This window comes from Salvia splendens, chromosome 15, assembly GCF_004379255.2.
Source record: "Salvia splendens isolate huo1 chromosome 15, SspV2, whole genome shotgun sequence".
Taxonomy (NCBI): domain Eukaryota; kingdom Viridiplantae; phylum Streptophyta; class Magnoliopsida; order Lamiales; family Lamiaceae; genus Salvia; species Salvia splendens.
In genome coordinates, this window is record NC_056046.1 from 20,459,628 (window position 1) to 20,483,959 (window position 24,332).

General features: G+C 38.1%; 1 protein-coding gene and 1 long non-coding RNA gene across 2 annotated transcripts; one reads left to right on the plus strand and one right to left on the minus strand.

The window, feature by feature from the left end:
• The first annotated feature begins 15,457 nt into the window (after positions 1–15,457).
• LOC121768888 lies at positions 15,458–17,094 on the plus strand. Its single transcript, XM_042165490.1, has one exon. The coding sequence runs from the start codon at positions 15,663–15,665 to the stop codon at positions 16,989–16,991; it is 1,329 nt and encodes a 442-aa protein (XP_042021424.1). The 5' UTR covers positions 15,458–15,662; the 3' UTR covers positions 16,992–17,094.
• A 4,600-nt stretch (positions 17,095–21,694) lies between these two features.
• LOC121767985 lies at positions 21,695–23,719 on the minus strand. The gene is made up of 3 exons (XR_006043256.1): positions 23,402–23,719; positions 22,466–22,530; positions 21,695–21,959 (listed from the first exon to the last, which is right to left on the minus strand). It is a non-coding gene; the product is annotated as an uncharacterized LOC121767985 (long non-coding RNA).
• Between the last annotated feature and the right edge of the window lie 613 nt (positions 23,720–24,332).

The following is a 24,332-nucleotide window of genomic DNA, read 5'->3' on the forward strand; positions in this document are numbered from 1 at the left end:
TCAGGGCGCCCCACTGCAGGTGGGGAGGTAGGAGGATAAAACTGCTGACGTGGCGCGCCATAGGGTGCGCCTTAGGGTGCCCCATTGCTAAGAGCATCCGCAGCGGTGGCGAAAGACGCCACCGCCGTCCGCGCCGTTGGCAAGGCGCAGGACCGCCGCCGCTGCAGCCGCGCCGCTGGCACGGCGCTGCTCGATGTATCGAGCACGTCCGTGCCAGCGGACGCACACGTGGCGCGCTCCCATTCGTCAACGGCATAGCCGTTGTGTTTAAACTTTTTTTTATTTTTTTTTTAAAAATCGGTATTTAATTATAAATAATGCTAAAAAATAAAAAAAATATATTTTCCAAATCCCAAAAATATGGCCGTTTTTTTCCCGTTTTTTCTAAATTTTTTTGATTTTTTTTTATTTTTTTTTTCCCCAAAATCATCTATAAATACACACATTCATCATCCATTTATCACATCAAATCATCTCTCATTCATCTCTCATTCATAATTCTCATACAAACTATCAACACATTCATCACCCACTCAAAATCTCAAATGGATTTCACCCATATTATGGCGGAAGCGGAACGCGAAGAACAAGAATACTACGAACAACATCGTGCCGCTTACGAAGCATATGTCGCGGCGAATACCCCTGCTCCTCCTCCTCAACGAACCAGATCAAATCGACGGTACATCCATCGTGACCGGGAGGGAGCCCACGAAAGGCTCGTTGCCGACTACTTTGCCGACCAGCCGCGGTTTCCGGCAGATTACTTCAGGCGCCGTTTTCGCATGTCAAAGCGCTTGTTCATGCTAATTGTCAACACATTGTCCGCACGTGTTGAATACTTTCAAACAGGTGTAGATGCAGCCGGCCGGCAAAGTATCACGGCGTTGCAGAAGTGTACGTGTGCCATCCGACAACTCGCTACTGGGCAAACGGCCGACATGTTCGACGAGTATTTGCATATCGGTGAGTCCACTGGAATCCTATGTTTAAAGAATTTTTGCGAGGGCGTTCGTTCTGCTTTTGGGGATGAATTCCTTCGAGCACCCACCACTGATGATTGCCAACGGTTGCTTCGTCTTCATGAATCAGTCCATGGCTTTCCCGGAATGCTTGGCAGCATTGACTGCATGCATTGGAGGTGGAAGAATTGTCCGACTGCTTGGAGGGGGCAACACTTGAGCGGTCACAAAGGCGGCGGCCCAACGCTTATCCTTGAGGCGGTCGCCGACTACCGCCTATGGATTTGGCATGCATATTTCGGCGTTGCTGGATCCAACAACGACTTGAATGTGCTATATTCGTCACCACTCTTCAATGATGTGATGAATGGTGTAGCACCGGCGATCGACTTCACCATCAACGGAAATATATACCGCATGGGTTACTATCTCGCCGATGGTATCTACCCAAGGTGGTCGACGTTCGTGAAGACGCTCCACAACCCGCACGACCCGAGACGGGTTCTTTTTGCGCAGCGTCAAGAGTCAGCGCGGAAAGATGTCGAAAGAGCCTTCGGGGTCCTTCAAGCTCGATTCAACATTGTGAAGGCCCCGGCTCGGCTGTGGTACGTGAATAATATCGCCGACATCATGTTCACGTGTATTATATTACACAACATGATTATAGCCGACGAAGGGCCGAGGGCGGCTAGCTTCTACGACGAGGACGAAGCCGGAAGCTCAACAGCGAGGTCTCCCCTACGCCGAGGCGAGCATACGACGGTTGGCCAGAGGATCGAGACAAGACACACAATGCGCGATACTCGAATCCACAATCAACTACAAGAAGACCTAATCAACCACATGTGGGCGAAATTCGGCAACGAGTAGTGTCATTTTTAATTTTTAGGATTTTAATTATGTAATTTTTAATTTTTAGGATTTTAATTATGTAATTTTTAATTTTTAGGATTTTAATTATGCAATGTTTAATTTTATTTGTCATTTGTAATATTTATTGTGGGTTTTAAATGAATTTTAATATTATGGAAATGTTTTTGTGTAATTGAATTTTATATTAATTGTGCTCGTCCTTGCGGAAGAGCACAGTTGTGGGTGTTGTGCTCTTGCCAGAGAGCAGGCATGAATAGTACCGCCCGGGCCCACAACCGTGCCGCTGGCAAGAGCACGGTTGTGGATGCTCTAATGCTCTTATAGCAATTGTTAGACGTTACACGATGACGTACTCCACCCAATCTAGTATTTTATGATAGAGGAAAAAAGATACTGCTATGTCAATAGGTTTTTCATTATTTTACCTCAAATTTGTTTATATTAGGGTGTCCACTATGGTGAGGACGCCCGACTCCCACCGCCACCCCCTGCTTGCACAGCCGTTTCACCGCCGCGCCGCCCGCATTCGCCTCGTTTCCACACAATAGGGCACCGCAACCCTCGCCCCACCCATTCTCCCTAGCCGCGGTCTCGCCCCGAACGCGGCTATCCCGCGTCCGCCGTCCTACCGCCCCGAATCCGCGTCCGCCCACCTTCCCCACTATAGCCGCCCGCCCACCGCCCCCAGACGCGGCTATAGCCGCGTCCTACCCATAGTGGACACTCTTAGTGTGCCAAGACTTAAGTATCCACGATAGTGTACTAGCCGGCGCCCTGGCTGCCAGTGAGCGGCTAGGGCGCTCGGCTAGTCCACTATTGCAACCGGCTAGCGTGACGGACGAGAGCGGCTAGCCGATCGCTTGTCCATTATTGCGTGGATGAGCGATCGGCTAATCGATTTTTAAATTTTTTCCAAAATATCCCATTCACATTTTATTTATTTTTTTCCATGCTTTTTTTTCCAATTCATTTCGTTGTTGTAGTTTTTGGTGTTTTTTTTTGTAGGGTTAGGGCATTAGCTAGCATATTGCTAGGTTGTGGGAAGGACATGATGATGTGGTCAAGAGCAGTTTTTGGCTTAGGCTATTGCTAGGATGCCCCTATTGTGGAAGTTCACCAGCTTTTATCCGTCCTTGTTAAATTGTGTGAAAATATAAGGGCATCCGTATGGTTTAATCTATTGAAAAAAAAATATTTTGCCACGTAAATAGTACTATTGATTAGTCCAGTAATTTTCAGACGTTGAAAAAATTGTCATATACTATAGTATAGTACTTGATTTGTAACAATTCAATCCTTCACTGAAAAATAGATCAAGTATAAAGATCTAAACAACAACAAGATATAGTTGTACTCCCTCCGTCTCGGACTACTCGCATATTTCCTTTTCGACACAGAAATTAAGGAATGAGTGTATAGCAAAGTCAACAATTGCGGCTGTAGGTGATATTTTTTACTAAAAATGGAAAGAGTGCAAATAACTTGGGACACCCAGAAAGGAAATAAGTGCAAGTAGTCCGGGATGGAGGGAGTATCATTTATGAAATTAATTAATTATCTAATAGAGAAAAAAAAATAATAGAGAGAAAAAGAAAAGAGTTTAGAATAGTTTAAAAAAAAAAAAATAGATAAGGGATAGGAGGGGCCTCTACTAAAATTCACCCTCTCCACAAACGCTCTAGGCAACTGCTACTGCTCGTCTATCCCATAATGGAGGAGGGAGTGGGACCTACAACATTCTAATTCGGGTTGGGGGCGGGTTGGATTGATCGTGAATTGAGTTTATTGTTCTACTCTCTCTGTCGATAAAATATTGTCCAATTTTGTCATTTTGGTCCGTCCGTAAAATATAGTCCACTTTGCTTTTTTTTTCTATTGTTGGTAAATGGATATTATTTTCCACTAACTAATTACACTCACATTCTATTATAAAACTAATATATAAATATGGGGCCTACATTCCACTAGTTTTTTCGGCTCACTTTTCTTCATATTTCTTAAAACCGGTGCCGAGTCAAACATGGACAACATTTTGATAACAGAAGGAGTACAATTTTTTTTTATTGGTTATTTGTTTTTTTTACACAAATTAGGACGAACAAAGATTAAAAATTTGGATAAATCAAAAGTATGTACTCCCTCCATTCCATAATAAGTGAGCAATTTCTTTATTGGATGTTGTTTTACGAAAATGATAATAAATGGTTAATGTTGAGTGAAAGTAAAGTAATATAGAGAATAACGTAGATGTGATTCTAATTTATATTATTCTTTCTATTACTTTACTTTCCCTCTATTTTAACTATTTATTATTATTTTCGTATAAAACAACATCCGAAAATAAATTGCTCACTTATCGTGAGATGTAGGGAGTAATATTTTTTGAATATTTTAATTCTATTTTTAATAAAGACTTGATTATTTAGGATTACTCCCATTTTTGTTCCTTCGCATCATCCACAGTAGTGGACAAAATATCCACAACCCCATTAGCATTTAACATTTCAGCCTCAACGCCTGTCACAATTATTTTCACCATTTTTCACAAATTTTTTAAAATTTAAAGTTAGTACAAATAATAGAATAGCAAAATAACATAGATTTAAATGCAGAAAAAAATATAAGGAAAAAAAATACTTAGAAAATAAGGGAAAAATAAACCTTAACAGTTACAAGACAAAATTTCTTCGATCATATCTTGTTAGAGTTGAGTATGAGCTTATTCCTCGCGTATGCATGTTGACGAATAAACTCTTGAATTGGGCTTATGCACCTTGATGTTGGGGCTTGTGGGCTACACCAGAGCTAGGTCCAACGTCCTCATCGCCCCAATTGGTTACTCCTTCACCTTCATCCGCGACTATCATGTTACGCATGATGATGCATGAATACATGATATCAGAGATGAATGATTTGTACCAAACACACGCCGGACCTTTCACTATTACTCAATGGCCAATGCGATTGTAGCACACTAAATGCCCACTCACATCCTTCTGTGCAGCCTCTTGCCTTTGAGCAAATAAAGACGACTTCACAAATACACGTCACCTTGGCTGTGTGCCATCTACTGAGTAGTACCCCTATATGATACTGTCGGTCGTTGGCTGTTAATTCGATGGTTGGGGCTCTATTGCAACATTGTTAATTGAAAAGAGGCGATTGGTTCAAGAAATTGACAACGTTGTTAGACCCGGTCACTCCAAAATAAGCAAGCCATATCCAAAGCCGCTTGTCAGGAACAGAATCATCGCCTGGTGCGTTCCTTTGTACCCACTCATCAACTGGCCTCTCCATATGGTCAGACAATTTTTCCAAGCCCAATGAATGAATGTGCTCAATGGTTCCCAATATACGATCAAGTTTTCACAAATTTTGTTTTAGAATATTTTCAAATTCTAGGAAAATTTCAAATATACTAATAAAATATTATATATATTCTATTCGTCATAATCAAAATGTCCATATTCTTGAGTGGCACGGAATTTTAGGAGGAGATGTTAGATGAAGTAAGTAGAAAGAAAAAAATAGTTGAATATTTTAATGAGGAGAGATGAGAGAGATATATTTTTAAATATCAAAAGTGGACATTTTGAATGAGAAAAACTTAAAAAGAAAGATTGAACATCTTGAGTAGGAGATAGTGACTACTCTATTTTAGTAAGTATTTCAAATTATATTTGCCTATCTAACTAACAAAATAAATTATTAATTCGGCGTCCGAAACCTATGCGAAAAAGTAATTAGCATGAGTTGTACTCTTTCATAACCTCAATTATGTACTATTTGGGTGTAAATTAGTCTGCGTTATTATGCAATATGCATGCCCAAAAAAACAAATACTTACTTTGTTCAATAAAAATAAGAATATTTGGAATGATGCTCACTGGGCCGTAGCGCAGTTGGCAACGGATGGGCAAATCTTGCAAGAATATTGGGAATGATACTTAAATTAATAAATAATGGGGAAAATAAGAGAGATAGAAACAAAAAAATAATTGGAGTATTGTTAGTGGATAATTGCGCCACTTCATCAGAGAGAAAGAAGTTACCAAAAATAGAAAGAGATATATTTATAGGACGGACTAAAATATAAAGTATTTTTATGGAACGGATGGAGTATAAATATTCCCAGATCCTGTATTGTTGGGTTAGGGCTCCCAACTTGTGAAAAAAAGACTCATGTATTATTGACCCATTTATTTACTTAAAGAGGTCAATGGAGAACTTATAAATACCTACCAAGAGTGTAGGAGCTGCAACAATTGAGAGGAGAGAGAGAGCGAGAGAGAGAAAAAAACGTGTAGAAGGAAAGAAGGGGGAAAAGAGTGTTCTCCAAGTTTCTGCACTGCGCAGCCTCGGGTTCGTCTTGATCGGAGGTCCAAACGTTGTCCGATCGACTTGAAATGTTAACAGGTGGTAGAAGACTCATGGTTCTTCCCTCTGACCGATGGAAATTGAATTTGAACGGTTAGATCTTCAACTATAAATTTCTGAACGTGACTGCAGTTTCTTGATATGTTTATTTCATCTATTTTGAAGTTGTATTGATTATCTAGTTCCTTCGTTGTGTTGTTAACGATTAGATATCATTGTAAACTTCTTGGTTGTATTCTCTCCTTGGTGATAGTGGATTTGGTAGACCGGTGGGTCTCGTCATTTTTATCTCTTCACATTGAAGAGAGTTTTCCATGTAAAATCTTTGTGTTGATATTTTCTATTATCACTTCTCATTATCATATTATTGATTCGTCCACATCGTGTTATTATATTGTGCTCCTATTATATTCTTGCAATTTGGGAGGCTTGTTTATCCAGTGCGCCTCAGGATTATGCCATTCCTCCCAACAGAGTGGTACCAGAGCCACGGTTGTGGTTGTTTGATTTGCATGAATTATGGAGGCAGTTAATACTAGCAAAATGGTTTCCTTGAATGGAATGAATTATCACATTTGGAAGGGCAAGATGAAAGATCTTTTATTTGTGAGAAGTTTGCATGTTGAGAAGCCGCATTCAAAGAATAATGAAGATTGGGTTTTTAAGCATGAACAGGTGTGTGGTTATATTCGAATGTGGGTAGACGACAATGTTCACAATCTTGTTGAAAATGAAAAAAATGCGAAGACACTCTGGAATACCCTTGAGAAGTTGTACGCTTCCAATACATGTAACAACGAACTTTATCTGCTGAAACAGTTGATTAATTTGAGATACTCTGAAGGCTCGTCTATATCGAATCATGTGAACTGGTTTCAAGGCGTATTAAATCAGTTGTCTAGTGTTGGTGTTATTTTTGAGGACTAGATACTTGGTTTATGGTTACTCAACACTTTGCCTGACTCTCGGGAGACATTTCGAGTCTCGCACACTGACTCTGCTCCTGGAGAAAAAATGTCATTTGATTATGCCAAGAATGGAATTCTCAATGAAGAGATTCGAATGAAGACTCAAGGCACATCGTCGCAGAATGAAGTCATGTTTATAGAGCAGTGGGGGAGAAATCCAAATAGAGATCAAGGTAATAGCGGAAAGAGTATAAGCAAGTCGAGATCGTCCAAATACAAGGATGTTGAGTGTTATTATTGCCACAAGCCAGGTCACATCAAGAAAAATTGTTAGTCTTTCAAGAACAAGGAGAATTGGAATAATAAGAATACAGAGACGTCTGAAGAAGATAGTATTGACCATGTTGCTGCTGCTACAAGTGATGATCTTGTCATTGTTTCTGATGATCATGATACTAATTTGGTCTCTTCTGATATATGTTGGGTTGGTGACTCTAGTGCGGCAGTCTATGTTACCCCCAGAAGAGAGTTTTTCAGCACTTATACTGTAGGTGATTTTAGTCCTTTGAGGACGAGCAACAATGGTCTTGCTAAAGTTGCTGGCATTGAAAATATTCATTTCAAAGTGAAGAATGGTTCTACAGTACTACTTCGAGATGTTAGACATGCTCCAGATGTTCGGCTGAACTTGATTTCCATTGGGAGACTTGATTGTGATGGATATGGAAATAACTTTGTTGATGGAAAATGGAAGATTAGCATTTGGTCCCTGATATTGGCTAAAAGTTCGAAGTTGAAGGAAAATTTGTATATGTTGGAAGCTTCTGTTTCAGATGACTCAGTGAATGTTGTTGGAAAGCAGTGTTCACTAGAATTGTGGCATAAGAGGTTGAGTCATATTAGTGCCAAGGGACTTGAAACTTTGGTGAAGAAGAATGTTCTTCCCGGTGCTCAAAGTTCTAGTTTTGAAAAGTGCTCTCATTGCCTTGAGGGGAAACATAATCGAGTATCTTTCAAAACTAATCCTCCTCACCGGCAACCAAATTTATTGGATTTGGTTCACTTAGATGTTTGTGGTCCTTTGAAGGTAAAAACTAATGGTAGTGCATTTTATTTTGTGACATTTATTGATGATCATTCCAGGAAGCTATGGGTATATGCCTTGAAGACTAAAGATCAAATGTTTGGCAAGTTTAATGAGTTTCAGGCCTTAACAGAAAGACAAACTGGAAAGAAATTGTAGTGCATCAGGACAGACAATGGTGGTGAGTACTGTGGACAGTTTGAGGAGTATTGTAGACAACAAGGGATTAGACAGCAAAAGACACCACCAAAGACGCCTCAGTTGAATGGGTTGGCTAAAAGGATGAACAGAAGATTGATGGATAAGGTCAGATGCATGCTACTGGAGTCGAAACTTCCACAGTCATTTTGGGGAGAAGCTTTATGTGTTGCTTCTTATGTTATTAATCTGACTCCTACGATTGCTTTGCAGGGTGATGTTCCAGAAAATGTTTGGACAGAGAAGAACACCTCTTATGATCATTTGAGGGTGTTTGGTTGCAAAGCTTATGTTCATGTTCCTAGAGATGAGAGGTCAAAGTTAGATGCTAAAGCAAGGTGGTGCATCTTAATTGGATATGGTCAAGATGAGTTAGGTTACAGATTGTATGATCTTGTTGAGAAAAAGGTAATACGAAGCCGTGACGTGGTGTTTTATGAAGACCAGACTATTGATGACATTGATAAGGTAGAGAGTTCAGATTCTCACTCCCATGATGACCTCATTGATATTGATCCAAGTTCTATACCACACTTGCCTACTACAGATGATGGTAATGCAGTTGAAGCTGAAATGCAGCTTAATGATTTTGCTGATGCCCAGCAAGATGAAAATTTGGAAAATCCATTGATGGATAGGGTCAGATGCATGCTATTGGAGTCGAAACTTCCACAGTCATTTTGGGGAGAAGCTTTATGTGTTGATTCTTATGTTATTAATCTGACTCCTCCGATTGCTTTGCAGGGTGATGTTCCAAAAAATGTTTGGACAGAGAAGAACACATCTTATGATCATTTGAGGGTGTTTGGTTGCAAAGCTTATGTTCATGTTCCTAGAGATGAGAGGTCAAAGTTAGATGCTAAAGCAAGGTGGTGCATATTAATTGGATATGGTCAAGATGAGTTTGGTTACAGATTGTATGATCTTGTTGAGAAAAAGGTAATACGAAGCCGTGACGTGGTGTTTTATGAAGACCAGACTATTGGTGACATTGATAAGGTAGAGAGTTCAGACTCTCACTCCCATGATGACCTCATTGATATTGATCCAAGTTCTATACCACACTTGCCTACTACAGATGATGGTAATGCAGTTGAAGCTGAAATACAGCTTAATGATTTTGCTGATGCCCAGCAAGATGAAAATTTGGAAAATCCATTGATGGATAAGGTCAGATGCATGCTACTGGAGTCGAAACTTCAACAATTATTTGGGGGAGAAGCTTTATGCGTTGCTTCTTATGTTATTAATCTGACTCCTATGATTGCTTTGCAGGGTGATGTTCCAGAAAATGTTTGGACAGAGAAGAACACCTCTTATGATCATTTGAGGGTGTTTGGTTGCAAAGCTTATATTCATGTTCCTAGAGATGAGAGGTCAAAGTTAGATACTAAGGCAAGGTGGTGCATCTTAATTGGATATGGTCAAGATGAGTTTGGTTACAGATTGTATGATCCTGTTGAGAAAAATGTAATACGAAGCCGTGACGTGGTGTTTTATGAAGACCAGACTATTGATGACATTGATAAGGTAGAGAGTTCAGATTCTCACTCTCATGATGACCTCATTGATATTGATCCAAGTTCTTACCACACTTGCCTACTACAGATGATGGTAATGCAGTTGAAGCTGAAATGCAGCTTAATAATTTTGCTGATGCCCAGCAAGATGAAAATTTAGAAAATCCTCCAGATATTGATAATAATGATCCACAAGATGTTGAACCCAGAAGGTGTACCTGAGATAGACAACATTCTACTAGATATTCTTCAAATGAGTATGTCCTCTTGACTGACGGGGGAGAGTCCGAGTACTTTTAAGAAGCTATGGAAGATGTAGACAAGTAAATCTGGTTTCTTGCAATGGAAGATGAGATGAAGTCTTTTCATGATAATGATACTTTTGATTTGATGCCGTTACGGAAGGGTAAGAGAGCTTTGAAGAATAGGTGGATCTACAGACTAAAATAAGAAGAGAACTCTTCGAAACCAAGATACAAGGCAAGATTGGTTGTTAAGGGTTTCAGTCAGATAATGGGAGTTGATTTTGATGAGATTTTTTCACCCGTGGTAAAGATGTCTTTAATCCGATTTGTGTTGGGGCTAGTTGCAAGCCTTGATTTGGAGATTGAGCAAATGGATGTAAGACTGCATTTCTTCATGGTAATTTGATTGAATAAATTTACATGGAGCATCCAAAAGGATTTAGGGTGAAAGTTAAAGAGGATTATGTGTACAAGTTGAAAAAGAGCTTGTACGATTTGAAGCAAGCTTTGAAACAATGGTTCAAGAAATGTGAGTCTGTGATGAGGCAACAAGGCTACACGAACACTAGTTGTGACCATTGTGGGTTTGGTCAAATGATGACCAAAATTTTGCCAAGACGTAAGTTTGAAGCTTGTTGTTCTCTTGTCGGAATGACAAGATCCTCCACACAGTTGGGAGGGGGGCGATTTGTTGGGTTAGGACTCCCAACTTGTGGAAAAAAGACCCAAATATTATTGGCCCATTTATTTACTTAAATAGGTCAATGGAGAACTTATCATTACATGCCAAGAGTGTAGGAGCCGCAACAAATGAGAGAAGTGAGAGAGAAAAACGTGTAGAAGGAAAGAAGGGGGAAAAAGTGTTCTAAAAGTTTCTGCACTGCGCAGTCTCAGGTTTTGTCTTGATCGGAGGTCTAAACATTGTCCGATCGACTTGAAATTTTAACTGGTGGTAAGACTCGTGGTTCTTCGATCTGACCGAAGGAAATTTAATTTGAACGGTTAGATCTTCAGGTATAAATTTCTGAACGTGACTGCAGTTTCTTGAGATGTTTATTTCATCTATTTTGACTTTGTATTGATTATCTAGTGCCTTCGTTGTGTTGTTAAGGATTAGATATCATTGTAACTTCTTGGTTGTATTCTCTCCTTGGTGATAGTGGATTTGGTAGACCGGTGGGTCTCGTGGTTTTTATCTCTTCATATTGAAGAGAGTTTTCCACGTAAAATCTTGGTGTTGGTATTTTCTATTAACACTTCTCATTATCATATTATTGATTTGTCCACATCGTGTTATTATATTGTGCTCCTATTATATTCTTGCAATTGAGGAGGCTTGTTTATCCGTTGCTCCTCAGGATTAGGCCATTCCTCCCAACATTTACTCCAACCTCATTAATGAAATTTTAACTCGTAAACAATAATTTGGGATAACTAAAGTATAGAGAGGCTTTGGGTAAGTCAATTTTTTCTGGGTTTTAATTAATAAATACAACCACTCTTTCAAAAAAAAAGTAGTACTAGTATTATTCTTTAGTGCCTGCTTCATTTTGTGAGCTGAAAAACAGTTTCTTCATTAATTTTGAAAACGTCAGATTTAAATTACTCTAACTAACTAGGAGTATTAATAATGATACTATAATTTTAAAATGACAAAGCCCATAACTAAAGCTTCACTTTGATTGGGCCGATTCAAACAGCTGATAAAAATTGGCCCACATCATATTCTGAATGGTTTCAGTATTACTTGGATGTCGGCTATCCTTAGTTAGACTATTGATAGTAATGTGCTATAACATTTAATAGATTCATTGTGGGATAAATTTTTCTTGCTAATTATTAGTAGTATAATATACTCCAAATCTCAGTGATTATTATTTTCTTTATATTTGAATATGATATTGAATATACGATATTAATTATACACTATTTTAACTTATTAAAAACACAAGTATTTCATAATCTAAGAAAATCCTAATGTATTGCACAGTAGTATGTTTTGACAGACAAATTAATTTTGATTGTAATAAAAATTAGAGCTCACTTTAATTAAGTATAAGCCCAACACGAAGACCCGATGCAAATTTCCTTGAATCTCACCTTCCAATTTTTATTTCTTCATTAGACATGCTATTGGTTTGTTTATTTAAATCATAGATGGTAATATAAAAAAAATAACAATACAATATCATAGTAGATAATAATATACTCCCCTATCCTCAAAAAATAGACAGACTTGTAAATGACAATGTGCAATTGGTAAAGTTAGAGAGAGATGAGAAAAAGTAAGAGAGAGAAAAAGGTAGTTCACATTATAAATGATGTGTATGATTATTATCTATTGAAAACTTTATATATTTGGACTAGGTCTAATTTTAGAGGACGACAAAAAATAATAAAACTAGTCTATATTTTAGGACGGAATGCGTACTATGTTTTTGTGGTCCATTAATCTCAGTACAATAAACCAAACCGATGATCCGATGCGATGGGGCTCTACGTTTTTTAGTTCGGGTGTCAGAGACGAAGCGTACTTATAAGGACTCTTCGGCCATTGGTGTTCTAATTTATGTATTCACACTCTCTCCCTAAACACTGGAGTTTTCTAAGTTGTTGTCATTCACTCAAATCATATCCAAGTTCGCAAAAAAATCTCTCCTAAAAAATCTCTCCCAATCTCCAACGTATCTTTTAATATTGTTTGATTTAACATATATTTTGTAGTCTTCTTTAATATTTTCTGTATTCTTGGGGTGGTTAAATTTCTTAATTAAGGGAGTTTTTTATATCATAATTTATTAAGAAATAACTAAACTTATCTCATTCACGGTTCTTGTGAGAAATCGCCCCTAGAACTTCAACTAGGATTTATCTTCTTTCTTCTATGTTCCGCAACAGACGTTGCATACTCGACCACCCAACGTGCAGCCAAACACACGAGGAGTATCGGTGGGAAGATGGCATCTTCCGCCATCCCGAACAGTCTAAAAGACACAATAGCAACCGATTCTACACCTCCTTTTCGATTTGAAGTATGTTGGATTTTTGGAATTCAAGAGTATTTCAATTATTCTCTAACCTCATAATCTATTCATTTGGCTTTGGTGGGTAAACTTATCAAACAACCGGCATTTTGTTGGTGATAAAAGAGGTATTGGTCAGTGAACCTTGGGAATCTAATTAATTCTTACAAGATCCATTTATATTGAGAATTATAATATGCTTCTTCTTTTTCATTACATGTGACAGGTTTTTAAACAGTGAGTAGTGTTTAATGATTAAATAAAGAAAGAATAAAGTAGGAGTGGAAAAAATAAAAGATAGGATAAAATAAGAGAGAGACAGTGATTTTTTTTACTTAGTTGGACGACCTAAATAGAAATACGCTTCACTTATTATAGGACGAGAGGAATACTATTATCCTAAAGATTAGGGAGATGACCTCCTCAATTATCCCATCTAACTTTGAGATTCCTAAAATAATTATTACAATTGTCTAGGAGAAAAATAAATTATGGATACATATATGACTGGGACCTACTTTCGACGCATAAATGTTGGAGAAAACATAGCATGTGGCGCACAAATGACTCGACTTGAGCCCACCCACCACACAAAAATTGACTACTGTCTAAAGAATAAATAGAAAACATGAATAATTTTAGACAAATGTAAATGTTGAAGAGGGTATTCTATGCAATGTGAAATGTAATCAATTTTATACTGGGGACATTAACAATATGGATCTGTGTGAAGCAACTATGTTAACTATTTTTGTTAGAGCACATTAACTACTAAATAGATCTACCATTTACAAATTTCATAGTGGCATTGATTAATAGATAGGTCTTATATTTAGTTTAGTTTAGTTTAGTAGTAGAATTTAGATTTGATAGTTGTGTACATTGATTAATTATACTGTATTTGTTGATCCAAATTATAAATCTCACCTTGGTACATGCATATAATAATATAAGGAAAATCAAAGTGATTCCAATTATAATTAATGAAAAAGGCATTGTTTTACCAAACTGTCTGTTTGTAAGATCCAAAATCATAAATTAATTGAAATTAAATGTCTTTAATATTTTAGTGGGGCCTTCGGGAACAAACTATACTACTATGTGTTTGTCATAAAAATTACAGTACAAAACTTACTTACAGCAGAATTTCGTGTGATACTATCTCAATTCTCAACATATATCCAGATCTAAATCTGATTTCATATTAAATAACATAATTTTGAATATCAAAATATGGTTAAAAATTGTGAATTTAGATTCAAATTTTGACACTAGCCTCTCTTAATTCAAATTGGCTCATATTTCTCTTGCTGATCCAAATAAGTGAGTAGCTGATGTGACCCATCTTTAATAATCTCCATGTGCATTATAAAGTCTTTTTCTCTTTGTTCTTAAAGTCATTGAAATTCTCAAGCATTTTGAAACATAAAAGTAGATCTATCTTTCCCTGGGGCAAAAAAGGTATTTTTGTGCATAATATTGATATCATTAACATAAAGCTTATTTTATGTAAGTAAAATAAATCGGATCATCAATGTGTTCATTATTATAATTCAATGTGAGAGTATGATATTGATATGGATTGACAAAGATGTAAAGAAGAATCTTGAAAAGGGAAATAAATTCAAACAAGAAAAAGAATAGGGTATCACATGTGGGCGACAGAGATCTAATACATTATTAAATTTAAGATCATATTAATTTTATTAATATAAAATGACAATTTGAGAATTTGAGAATAATTATGAAATGGATTTGCTTTTGACTAAATGTTATGTTTAAACTTAATTATCTCTTATTCAATTAATCTTTTATCTTGAAAGCTCAATTTGTGACAATATATCTTGAACTATCTTTAAATATCACGAATTAATGTTTCATTTTGGCCAATCTATGAAACAATGTCTATATTTTTTTTTTCTATTTTTGACACTTTCCGTAACTAATTACAATATTCATTTTCTATTATAAAAATAGAATTGAGTCAAAGTCCGACTTTAAATTGTGGACAGATGGAATATAATAATAATTCCACAAAAATAAATAATGCAAAATAAATCCTTACTTACCAATGAAAAGCTAGATTCCTATGTGATTTGTCAATCCATATTATCCAATGTTGAATTTCATGTGAGGCCAAAGAGATTGTACAAATAGTATATGACTAATAATAGGAGTAGTATTTAATTTATTGAATAGTAATCCTCCTCCTTTTTTATTATTGAGATCACTTATCAAGTCATTTAGATGCAGAGCCTAAATAAGTGTGGTTACAGTACTGTTGCACCATGTGAGGTGATCTCAACTGCTCTCTTCTTGGCATTAAAGTTGCTTTCTTTCCCACCACATTTATTTCACATACCAAACCACTTCCCATATATCATTACTCTCTCTCTCTCTTTTATCTGCCCATTTATTCTCTCTCCTCTTCTGTTAGATCTCACTCCCTAGTGGGAGAGAGAAAGAGAGAGTATGGCTCCAGTTCAAGAGAATTTCTGCCAAATGAAGAAGCTGCTAAATGCATGTCTACTCCTAGTTTTCATCACTTCAACATTGATTTCCACAGCTCAATCTCAAAATCACCACCTTTTTAGCAGATCAAGATTGCTCCTTGAGTTAGAAGATGACAGCAGCAGCAGCAATGATCAGCCAATCATCACCAAGAAAACCACCACAACCACCAAAAACCACTCAAAACTCATCAAACCATCTTCCTCAAATTCATCCAAGAATCAAACCAAACTCACCAAAACCCCAAACCTCTCTCCCAAAAACCAAACCAAACTCCCCAAAACCCCAAACCCTTCTCCCAAAAACCAAACCAAACTCTCCAAAAACCAAACCAAAGACTCAGCCTTTGAGGGGATCACCAAGAACCAAACAAAACTCATAAAATCACTCCCAAATCCCCCCAAAAACAAGACCACCAAAACCACCCCTTCATCACCCACAAACCCCAAATCCCAGATCAAGAAACCCTCAGACCAATCCAAGATCAAAACTTTAACCAAAACCCAGATCAAGAAACCCTCAGACCAATCCAAGATCAAAACTTTACCAAAAACCCATCACCACAAGGCTCTAGAAGAGCCAGAAGAAGAAGACCTCGTTTCAGAATTCACAGACCTCCCATCAAAATTCCAAGAAACATTCCTCCCAGACATGGAGAGAATCTCCAAAACCTCCAAAACCTACCTCAACAAATACAACTCCCAATTCACAACCAACTTCAAACCCTACGTCGGAAGCCGCTACGCCTCCACCGCCGCCTCCGCCATCTCTTTCGCATTCATCACAATCCCACTAATCCTCGTCTCCCTCCTCTTCACCAAGATCACCGCCTACTTCTCCCTCCAAAAACTCATCCTCTTCATCCAAATCTACCTCTCCATATACTTCTCAATCCTCTCCATAGCCGCATTGGCCACCAATCTGGAGCCCCTGAGGCTATTCTACGCGGCGGCGCAGTCGGCCTACATGGCGGTGCAGGTGCTGCAAACCCTAGGGTACGTGTTGTACCTGCTGCTGCTGATCATGTACCTCGTGCTGGTGTTCTCGACGGAGAGTGGCGCGGCGGCGAGGGCACTGGGGCTGGGGCAGACGGCGGTGGGGCTCGCGGTGGGGCTGCATTACTACACCGCGGTGTTCCATCGGGCCGTGCTGCGCCAGCCGCCGAGGGCCAGCTGGAAGGTGCATGCGGTTTACGCCACGTGTTTCGTTGTGATTTGTTCGCTGGGGAGGCTTGATAGGAGGAAGAAGGCTTATTTGGAAGAGGGTGGTGAGGAGGGGAAGAAGAGTTAACTTTTTTTTTTAAATGGGGAATTTATAATTATATGAATCATATTCAAAGTAATTTATTGTGGTTATAATTGTTATTTATATGAAAGGATTTCATTTGAGTTAATTTTTTGTGTTGGTTTAAGAATTGGTTTGATTTTTGATGGAGAGCTTTGTGACCAATATTGCTGAGGAGTTTAATTATTGTTACGAGTTTTCAAATGGGATAGATTCTCTTGGTCTAGCTGTCTCTACTTAGGTGCGAAGTCACATTCAAAATTATGGAGTAGAATGTGTTTCTAGTAAATTCAACAAATCTATTTTTGCAATTTAATCCCCAGTAACCTATATAGGATGAATATCAGATTGTTTATTAATTTATATATATACATGGTCAACTTAATTAAGATTAAATCTGATGAACAAATAAAAATCAGTTTTTCAGTGAAAATATTAAGTAGTATATCTAGCATAATAATACTTCCTTTGTTGTGTCTCCAATTTTTTATTTTGGTTTCACTACATTTTTTTGTTATAGATTTCATGTTCCACTTATTCATTTTATTCACTTTTTTTATAATAATACAAATACTAATATTAAAAAGTTAACCGCCATTCCATTAATTATTTTTAACTTACATTTTTTAATATTTCTTAAAATCCATATTTAGTTAAAGTGAGACAGATATTGAAGAACACATGGAGTACTTAGTTTGTATATAATTATAGTGAGCCAGATGATAAATTTTTATTTAAATTCATGAAACGAAAACCTAACACATGGAGTACTTACTTTATATTATAATTATAGTGAGCCAGATGATAATTTTTATTTAAATTCATGAAACGAAAACCTAAATATATAGGGATAAAAACTTACACTGCTGTATAGTTGTGTCGGTGCCGACAGCCTTGGATCCATTTTTGTGTAACATTTAATACTCCTACTAATTTTTTTAAAATTAATGTACTGCTGCTGCACACTCCTCACACCTATTTTTGGTCCATCCATAATTGTTGAGACTATTCTAACTTTCTTATTCTAGATTTCTTTCTTTGAGTTCACATTACACATCAAACACTACTTAATGCGTATGATTCACATAGATGTTTCACTAATATAAAAGAAAATGTTATTTTACAACAATTTATTCAATCATATTAACAAAGATATGTTTGTATATTTTAGTTGTAATGAAGTAAGATAATAGAAATGTGATAAATCCACTAGATTGAAGATATGAGATTTTGCACTTAGTTCTTTTTTTTCGTCACTTGTTTTCACTTTCCAAAATACGAGTACTAGTTATATGACAAATGTGGATGTCGATCCCACAAGAAACAATAGTATTCCTTATGCATTGCTACACTTAAAAGGTTTGGCGACATCGTCACGGTCTTTAATTCGAGGTGAAAGAAATTAAAATACCAACATAAACAACTAAGAACTAATGTGGGAACTTAAAATACGAATAAAAATAACTTATTAATTATAACTACACAATCCGCAACTTAGGTGGTGTTCGGTTGGCATGATAAAATAATACAAAGATATAATCTAGGATTAAGTTGTGAGATTATTTTAGTCATAGGGGGGTTAGCTAAGACTAATTATCCCATGATTATCCATCTAGGATTGAGTTGTGAGATTGAATCTCATGAACCAAACACACTACAAATTTAATCTCGGATACAATCTTGCAAACCGAACACCCACTTAATAGATGCAACTTGGACTGAGTGGTGAGAAAAATAGGACACTTGTAAAAAAAAAGTAATTTTTGAAAATAAAATAAATAAAAGAGAATGCTGCTATCTTTCCACAAAATTTAAATGAAAAGTTGGAAATTGACTAAAGGATGTCTTCCAATTCATCAAGGACATTAACTCAAAATCAGCAAGCAAACTAACTCATACTATCAAATAAGCTCAAGAGCATCCTTAAAATAAAGTTTAAACTAAAGAAACAAAGTAACAAGACAAAAAAAGAGCACGAAAATTTAAAATTTATTGTTAAACTTTATTGTGTGGAAAAAGAGTCTCATACAAATTGGCCGATTGCCCATGCATGAGATTTTAACTAAATTTAGACTTTACATTAGTTTGCCTAATACTACTATATGAGTATGAGGAACAAAAAACACTAGCATTTCCTGATATTAGCCAATACTCCTTAGAAAACGTGAGAATGCTTCTCAATCGGCAAGAATTATAAAAACATTAGCGTACCATCAGTCCATCACCATCCATATATTCGCCTCTACTTCATAGAAAACGTGAGAATGCATCCCAGCTTCAGTTAAGGATGATAATCCGGTTCCACGGATTTCAGTTAACTGAACCGGAGCCGGTCGATTATCGATTAACCGAGAAACAAATTTACCGGTTCCAATTATTATATTCAGAAGTAACCGATTATCGGTTATAATCAATAACCGACCGATTAATTGAACGAACAAATAATTAAATTTTATTATTAAACTATATTATATGAAAATAATTGAAACGCACAATTTCTGGTTGGGTAGTGATAAAATGAAAACTCATATATTGTACAAACTCCAAACTATGCTTCTCAGCCGTCGGGCTTTGGCGGGGCTCCGTCCCAGCCTTGGATTTGGAATCAATCTCCCCCGCCGTGGGCATCGAGTCCAAACCTTCCTCCATCTCATTCGTGGAGGTCTTCTCCAACGCCCCCACCTATACAGCGGAATCTGAGTCGCTCCGCATTTGGAGATTACAGACCCAACCTCGACGCGCTTAACCAACCGCGTCCGGAGTCCCCTTTCCAATCCAGCCAATCTCTGTTCACTGACGAAGATCAATACACACTGGATACTATGATGGGTCTGTTCAGTTCCGACACACCAGATACGCCGGCAGCACGAGTCGAAAAGCTCGTTCCTCCCCGAGGCTCTGGCGGCAGTCGGGGCGCTGGTGGCGGTAGGGGCGGAGACGGCAGTCGTGGCGCGGGCGCCGGCAGTGGCGGTGGCGAGGGCAGTGACGCTGGCGGTAGAGACGGCTCTGGCTCCAACCGGGGAAAGCCCCACACCAAATTTGAGAGCATTGCCGTGGCGAGGACGTGGGATGCCATCACATCGGACCCCGTGGTGGGCACTGATCAGCCCGAGGGAAGCTTTTGGAGGCGCGTCATGATGGCATACGAGGAGTTCAAACCCGACGGCGCCGAGAAGCGCGACCCAGAACAGCTCTAAAAAAAGTGGGGTAGGATTCTGCGGGCTACCAAGCGGTTCGCGTCCATATACCAGAATAACATTCTCCACGCTGAGAGTGAACGAAGCGAAACAGACATGAAGGGCCTGTCGATGGGCCAATACAACACGGAGGGTTGGCCGAAGTTCATACTGTGGGAGGAGTATCTGGTCCTCGCGGATTGTCCAAAATTCAAGTTCATCGTGGCGCAAGAGGTCAACACAGCTCCTGGGCCGAAGCGTACAAGGCACAACCTTGCCGGGGACTACAGCAGCGGAAGCGGCTCGCACAAGTTCGAGCAGCCCGACGAGCAAGTCGAAGAGCCAGCCGCTACTCACACTAGACGACGACGGCCCCCGGGACAACAGGCCTCTATCCGCAGCGCCAGAGGGGCTAGAAGTGCCTCCCGCCTATCTGTAGTCGCGTCCGAATCTCACATACCCCGCCCGCCCCAATCCCACAGCACATGGTGCAACCCCACGAGGTCTTGAGAGATACCATAGATGTGCAGTTGATGCAACAACTGCAAGTCGTATGCAACAAATAAGCAGGGGAATCTGACCCGTACGTCAGGAACGTCTACAAGAGGCTCATCACTCGGATTGAGAGTCGACTGGGGTTGGTTGATGATACTCCTGGGGAAACCGCGGCCGACAGCAACGAGTGAGGGGGAGAAGAAGAAGAAGAAAAAGATGAGGAAGCCGACTCCGACACCGAGTAGACGGTGGCGGAGTTTTTATTTGTATTTTATTTTAATTATTCGTTGTATAATTTTACCCGTTTGCAATACAACGAATATTCGGCCCCAATTACTTCATTTTCTAATTATTTACACTGCGATGATTTTAATTATACCTGATTGAAACTAAAAACATTTTAAAATAAAAATTGATTATAAAATTTAGGGGCTATTGGAAGTGTCCACCATAGTGGACGGAAACAAAATTTTGGGGCTACAGACAAAAAAACTGGGACTATGGACAAAAACTAGGGCGGGGCTATTGGGGTATCCGCCTTATTGTGGACACCCTAAAGGGCGGTCTTGACAACTATCTCCGCCAGGCCCATCTTATCTCTTCTCAACGACATCTTGTAACACCCCGAGTTTTCGTACACAGATTTTGGAGTATAAAAAAAAGAGTTTAGGATGAAGAAACGGTTGGAAATTAAAGTGCAAGGAAATTTAAGTTTTGAATTACAAATTGTTGGAAAATAGAAATACAAGAGAGTGATACATTTGTTTGTGGGGACCCTTGCTACAATAAAAAAAACAAGTGACAACTAATCCTACTCTAAGCTTTGAAAGGAGCCAACATCAAGCTAGAGGCTTAATTAAGACTTGGTCAAGAGCTATTCCCAACCTAATGCTTAAACAACTGCTAAACTTAGCAATAAGACTGTCACGTCCGCCCCCTAGGGTTAATAAAAGCGGGCGATCGTGACTTAAAGGGGCTTAATGAACGGGCATAGAAGACTAGGGTTTCAATAAAAGTTTGACCAAAATTACAGTTCAATAATTAAAAAGACTAAAGGTAGTTATGTTTAATAAATGAAAGACCAAAGGTTTGACATTATTCAAAAGATAACGAGTTTTCAACATTTCATCAAAAAGTTTCAGGAAAAATAAATATAAGTAGAGAAAATAAAACATCACAGCGGAAGCATCCAAGAGAAGAGTGACGTCATGTGTGAAGACACAACGACATTCGGAGTTTAAGAACAACCATAGTTTGTTATTAATTCCTGCTCAACACCACCAACCGCTCGTCGCTGCTCAACCTGCACATAGAGAAAACATATGCAGGGCTGAGTACTTTTGAAAATACTCAGTGACTCATGCCGAAAATATTTTAATTAAGAAATATATATTATCATGCCATACGTAAGTAACCATCGTGGTTTGAGCTTTAGAAAGGCCCGAGGCACTCAAAATATTTTCCATTGTTCAAAATAGCGACTGCGCAGTCATTTTTCCCCATCGTCATCAACCATATCTGCCAATACATGACTTGGAATGTGGCCACAAACCAAGCCACTAGACCGGCCAGCCCGTATGCTAGCACACGATCTACCATAGGTGTACACTAATCCACGTAGGGTTTGCGGCCCTACGAGGACCCGAATTCGATTTATATAACAGTGGCCACAGCCACATCAGATAGGCACGTTAAAACAAATCACGGCATGATAATCGCTTAAAACCACCCTTATAGCTCCACAGTCATACTTAAAAGAGTTTAGTAAAATAAAACCCATAAATAATGTAGGGTAGAAAAGAAGCCCACCTCGACCGTTTAGATTTCAAGTATCGCTTTCCCTTTGATATCACGTTTAGCGCACGAATTTTCACCTTTAGATAAGGTATTCCCAATTAGTCACCAACATGGACTTAATATTATGCATGTCCCTAACTTTTCCCGTTTTCCCATCAACATATGGAAATCACATCATAGCATAACATCTTTGCATATCACATCATCTCGTCACATGTATAATTCATGTATGCCATTCAAAACATAAAAATATAGTTATTTTGCAAAGGTAGAAATCTGGCAGCACTGCGCAACCATTTTATAAAAATCATTTAAAAATCATCCGACTTCCGTTGGGGCTAAAATTTTACGAAAGGGCAGTAGACCCATCAAATAACTTTCAGTTTAAATTTCATGTCAAAATACCCCTTTTAAGTCGGTCAAATCAAAGACGTAACCCACTGGTCGAGAAAACATGTTTCTGGCAGAATTGCGCAGTCAACTTTAAAAATTCACCAAAAGTCCATCTTTTATCCAACTGAGTTGAAATTCACACACAACACAGAGGCCATCATGAAGTTTACTCAGGAAAAAGAATCAATCAAATCGGAGTTCATTTGGTTGGTCAAAGATGAGTCGGAACTTACTGTTCGGAAATCACAGTTTCTCATGTTTTTAGGAATTCGAATTAGGGTTTACCCCTACTTATTCAAAATCAACCTTTTCATGGTTTTAACATACAAGCATGCTCAAAAGGGTCCTTAGACACATATTTTCATGAAATCACATATCATTCACCGAGGATTCATTAAATCATCAACCAATTGAAATCAAAATGCATTCACACATACGATTACACATTCCCACCGATTAAACCCTTAGATCTGCATTCCCTACACTCTCTACATGCATGAGAGAACAAAAGAAGAGTTGGGATGGAGAGGATGAAGAATAGAGGCTTGATTGTACCTTTCTTGAACAAAACAATCGGTAGAGACGATTAAAACTCTTGGTTCTTCGACAAACTCTTGGCGAATCGAAAGGATTTTGAGTGGAGTGGATGAACAAGTGGGAGAGGAGATGAAAAGTGGGAGGGGCGTGTGATTTGTGGTGGGAGGCGTGTGATTTGAGGTGGGGTTTAGGGTTAGGAGTTGTTCCTTTATTTATAGGATTAAGGAATAGAATAATTTACCATTAATTGAAGATTTGGGAGATTAATGGCATGAATATTTGATAGAGATTAGGGGAGGAAGTGGCGTGAATTTGAGGGAGGAATTAAGGTGAGATTTTCAAAAATCATGGTTAATTAATTAGCCTATGATTTTATTTGGTATTTTTACGGAGCAGAATAAAATAATACGGAGCAAGAAAATTAATAAAAATCCTCCCATATTAAATGGAAATAGGCGTGTGAAATATTCCTTCCACAAGGAATAATTTCCAAATCTTGAATAAAATAAGATAATGCAAGATTTGATAGGATATTCCAATTAGACATGGAAAGAAATAATTAAGGGATCAAAATAAATAATGAATAATTTCTTCTCCCACAAGCTAGGAGATTTCGAAATCCCCTTAGGAATAATAATGGGGGCCGATTTTTCTCAAGAGAGAAATAAAGAATAATTGGCTTTGGATTTAATTGGATAATTATCCCAAACAAATAATTAAATCCAAGAAAATAGAATTGCTCTCCTTAAAATAATAGTGGTCGAAATTTCTACAATGAAAGGGGCAAGGTAATTATTTATGATTCTATTTAAATCTCACTCCCCAAAGATAATATAATTCACCGCAATATATTTCATTCCACATCAATTAATTTCAGCCACGTCATAACAACGTAAATGACTCGGTCAAATCAAAATTAGGTCACCACTTCAATCACATAGCAAATTGT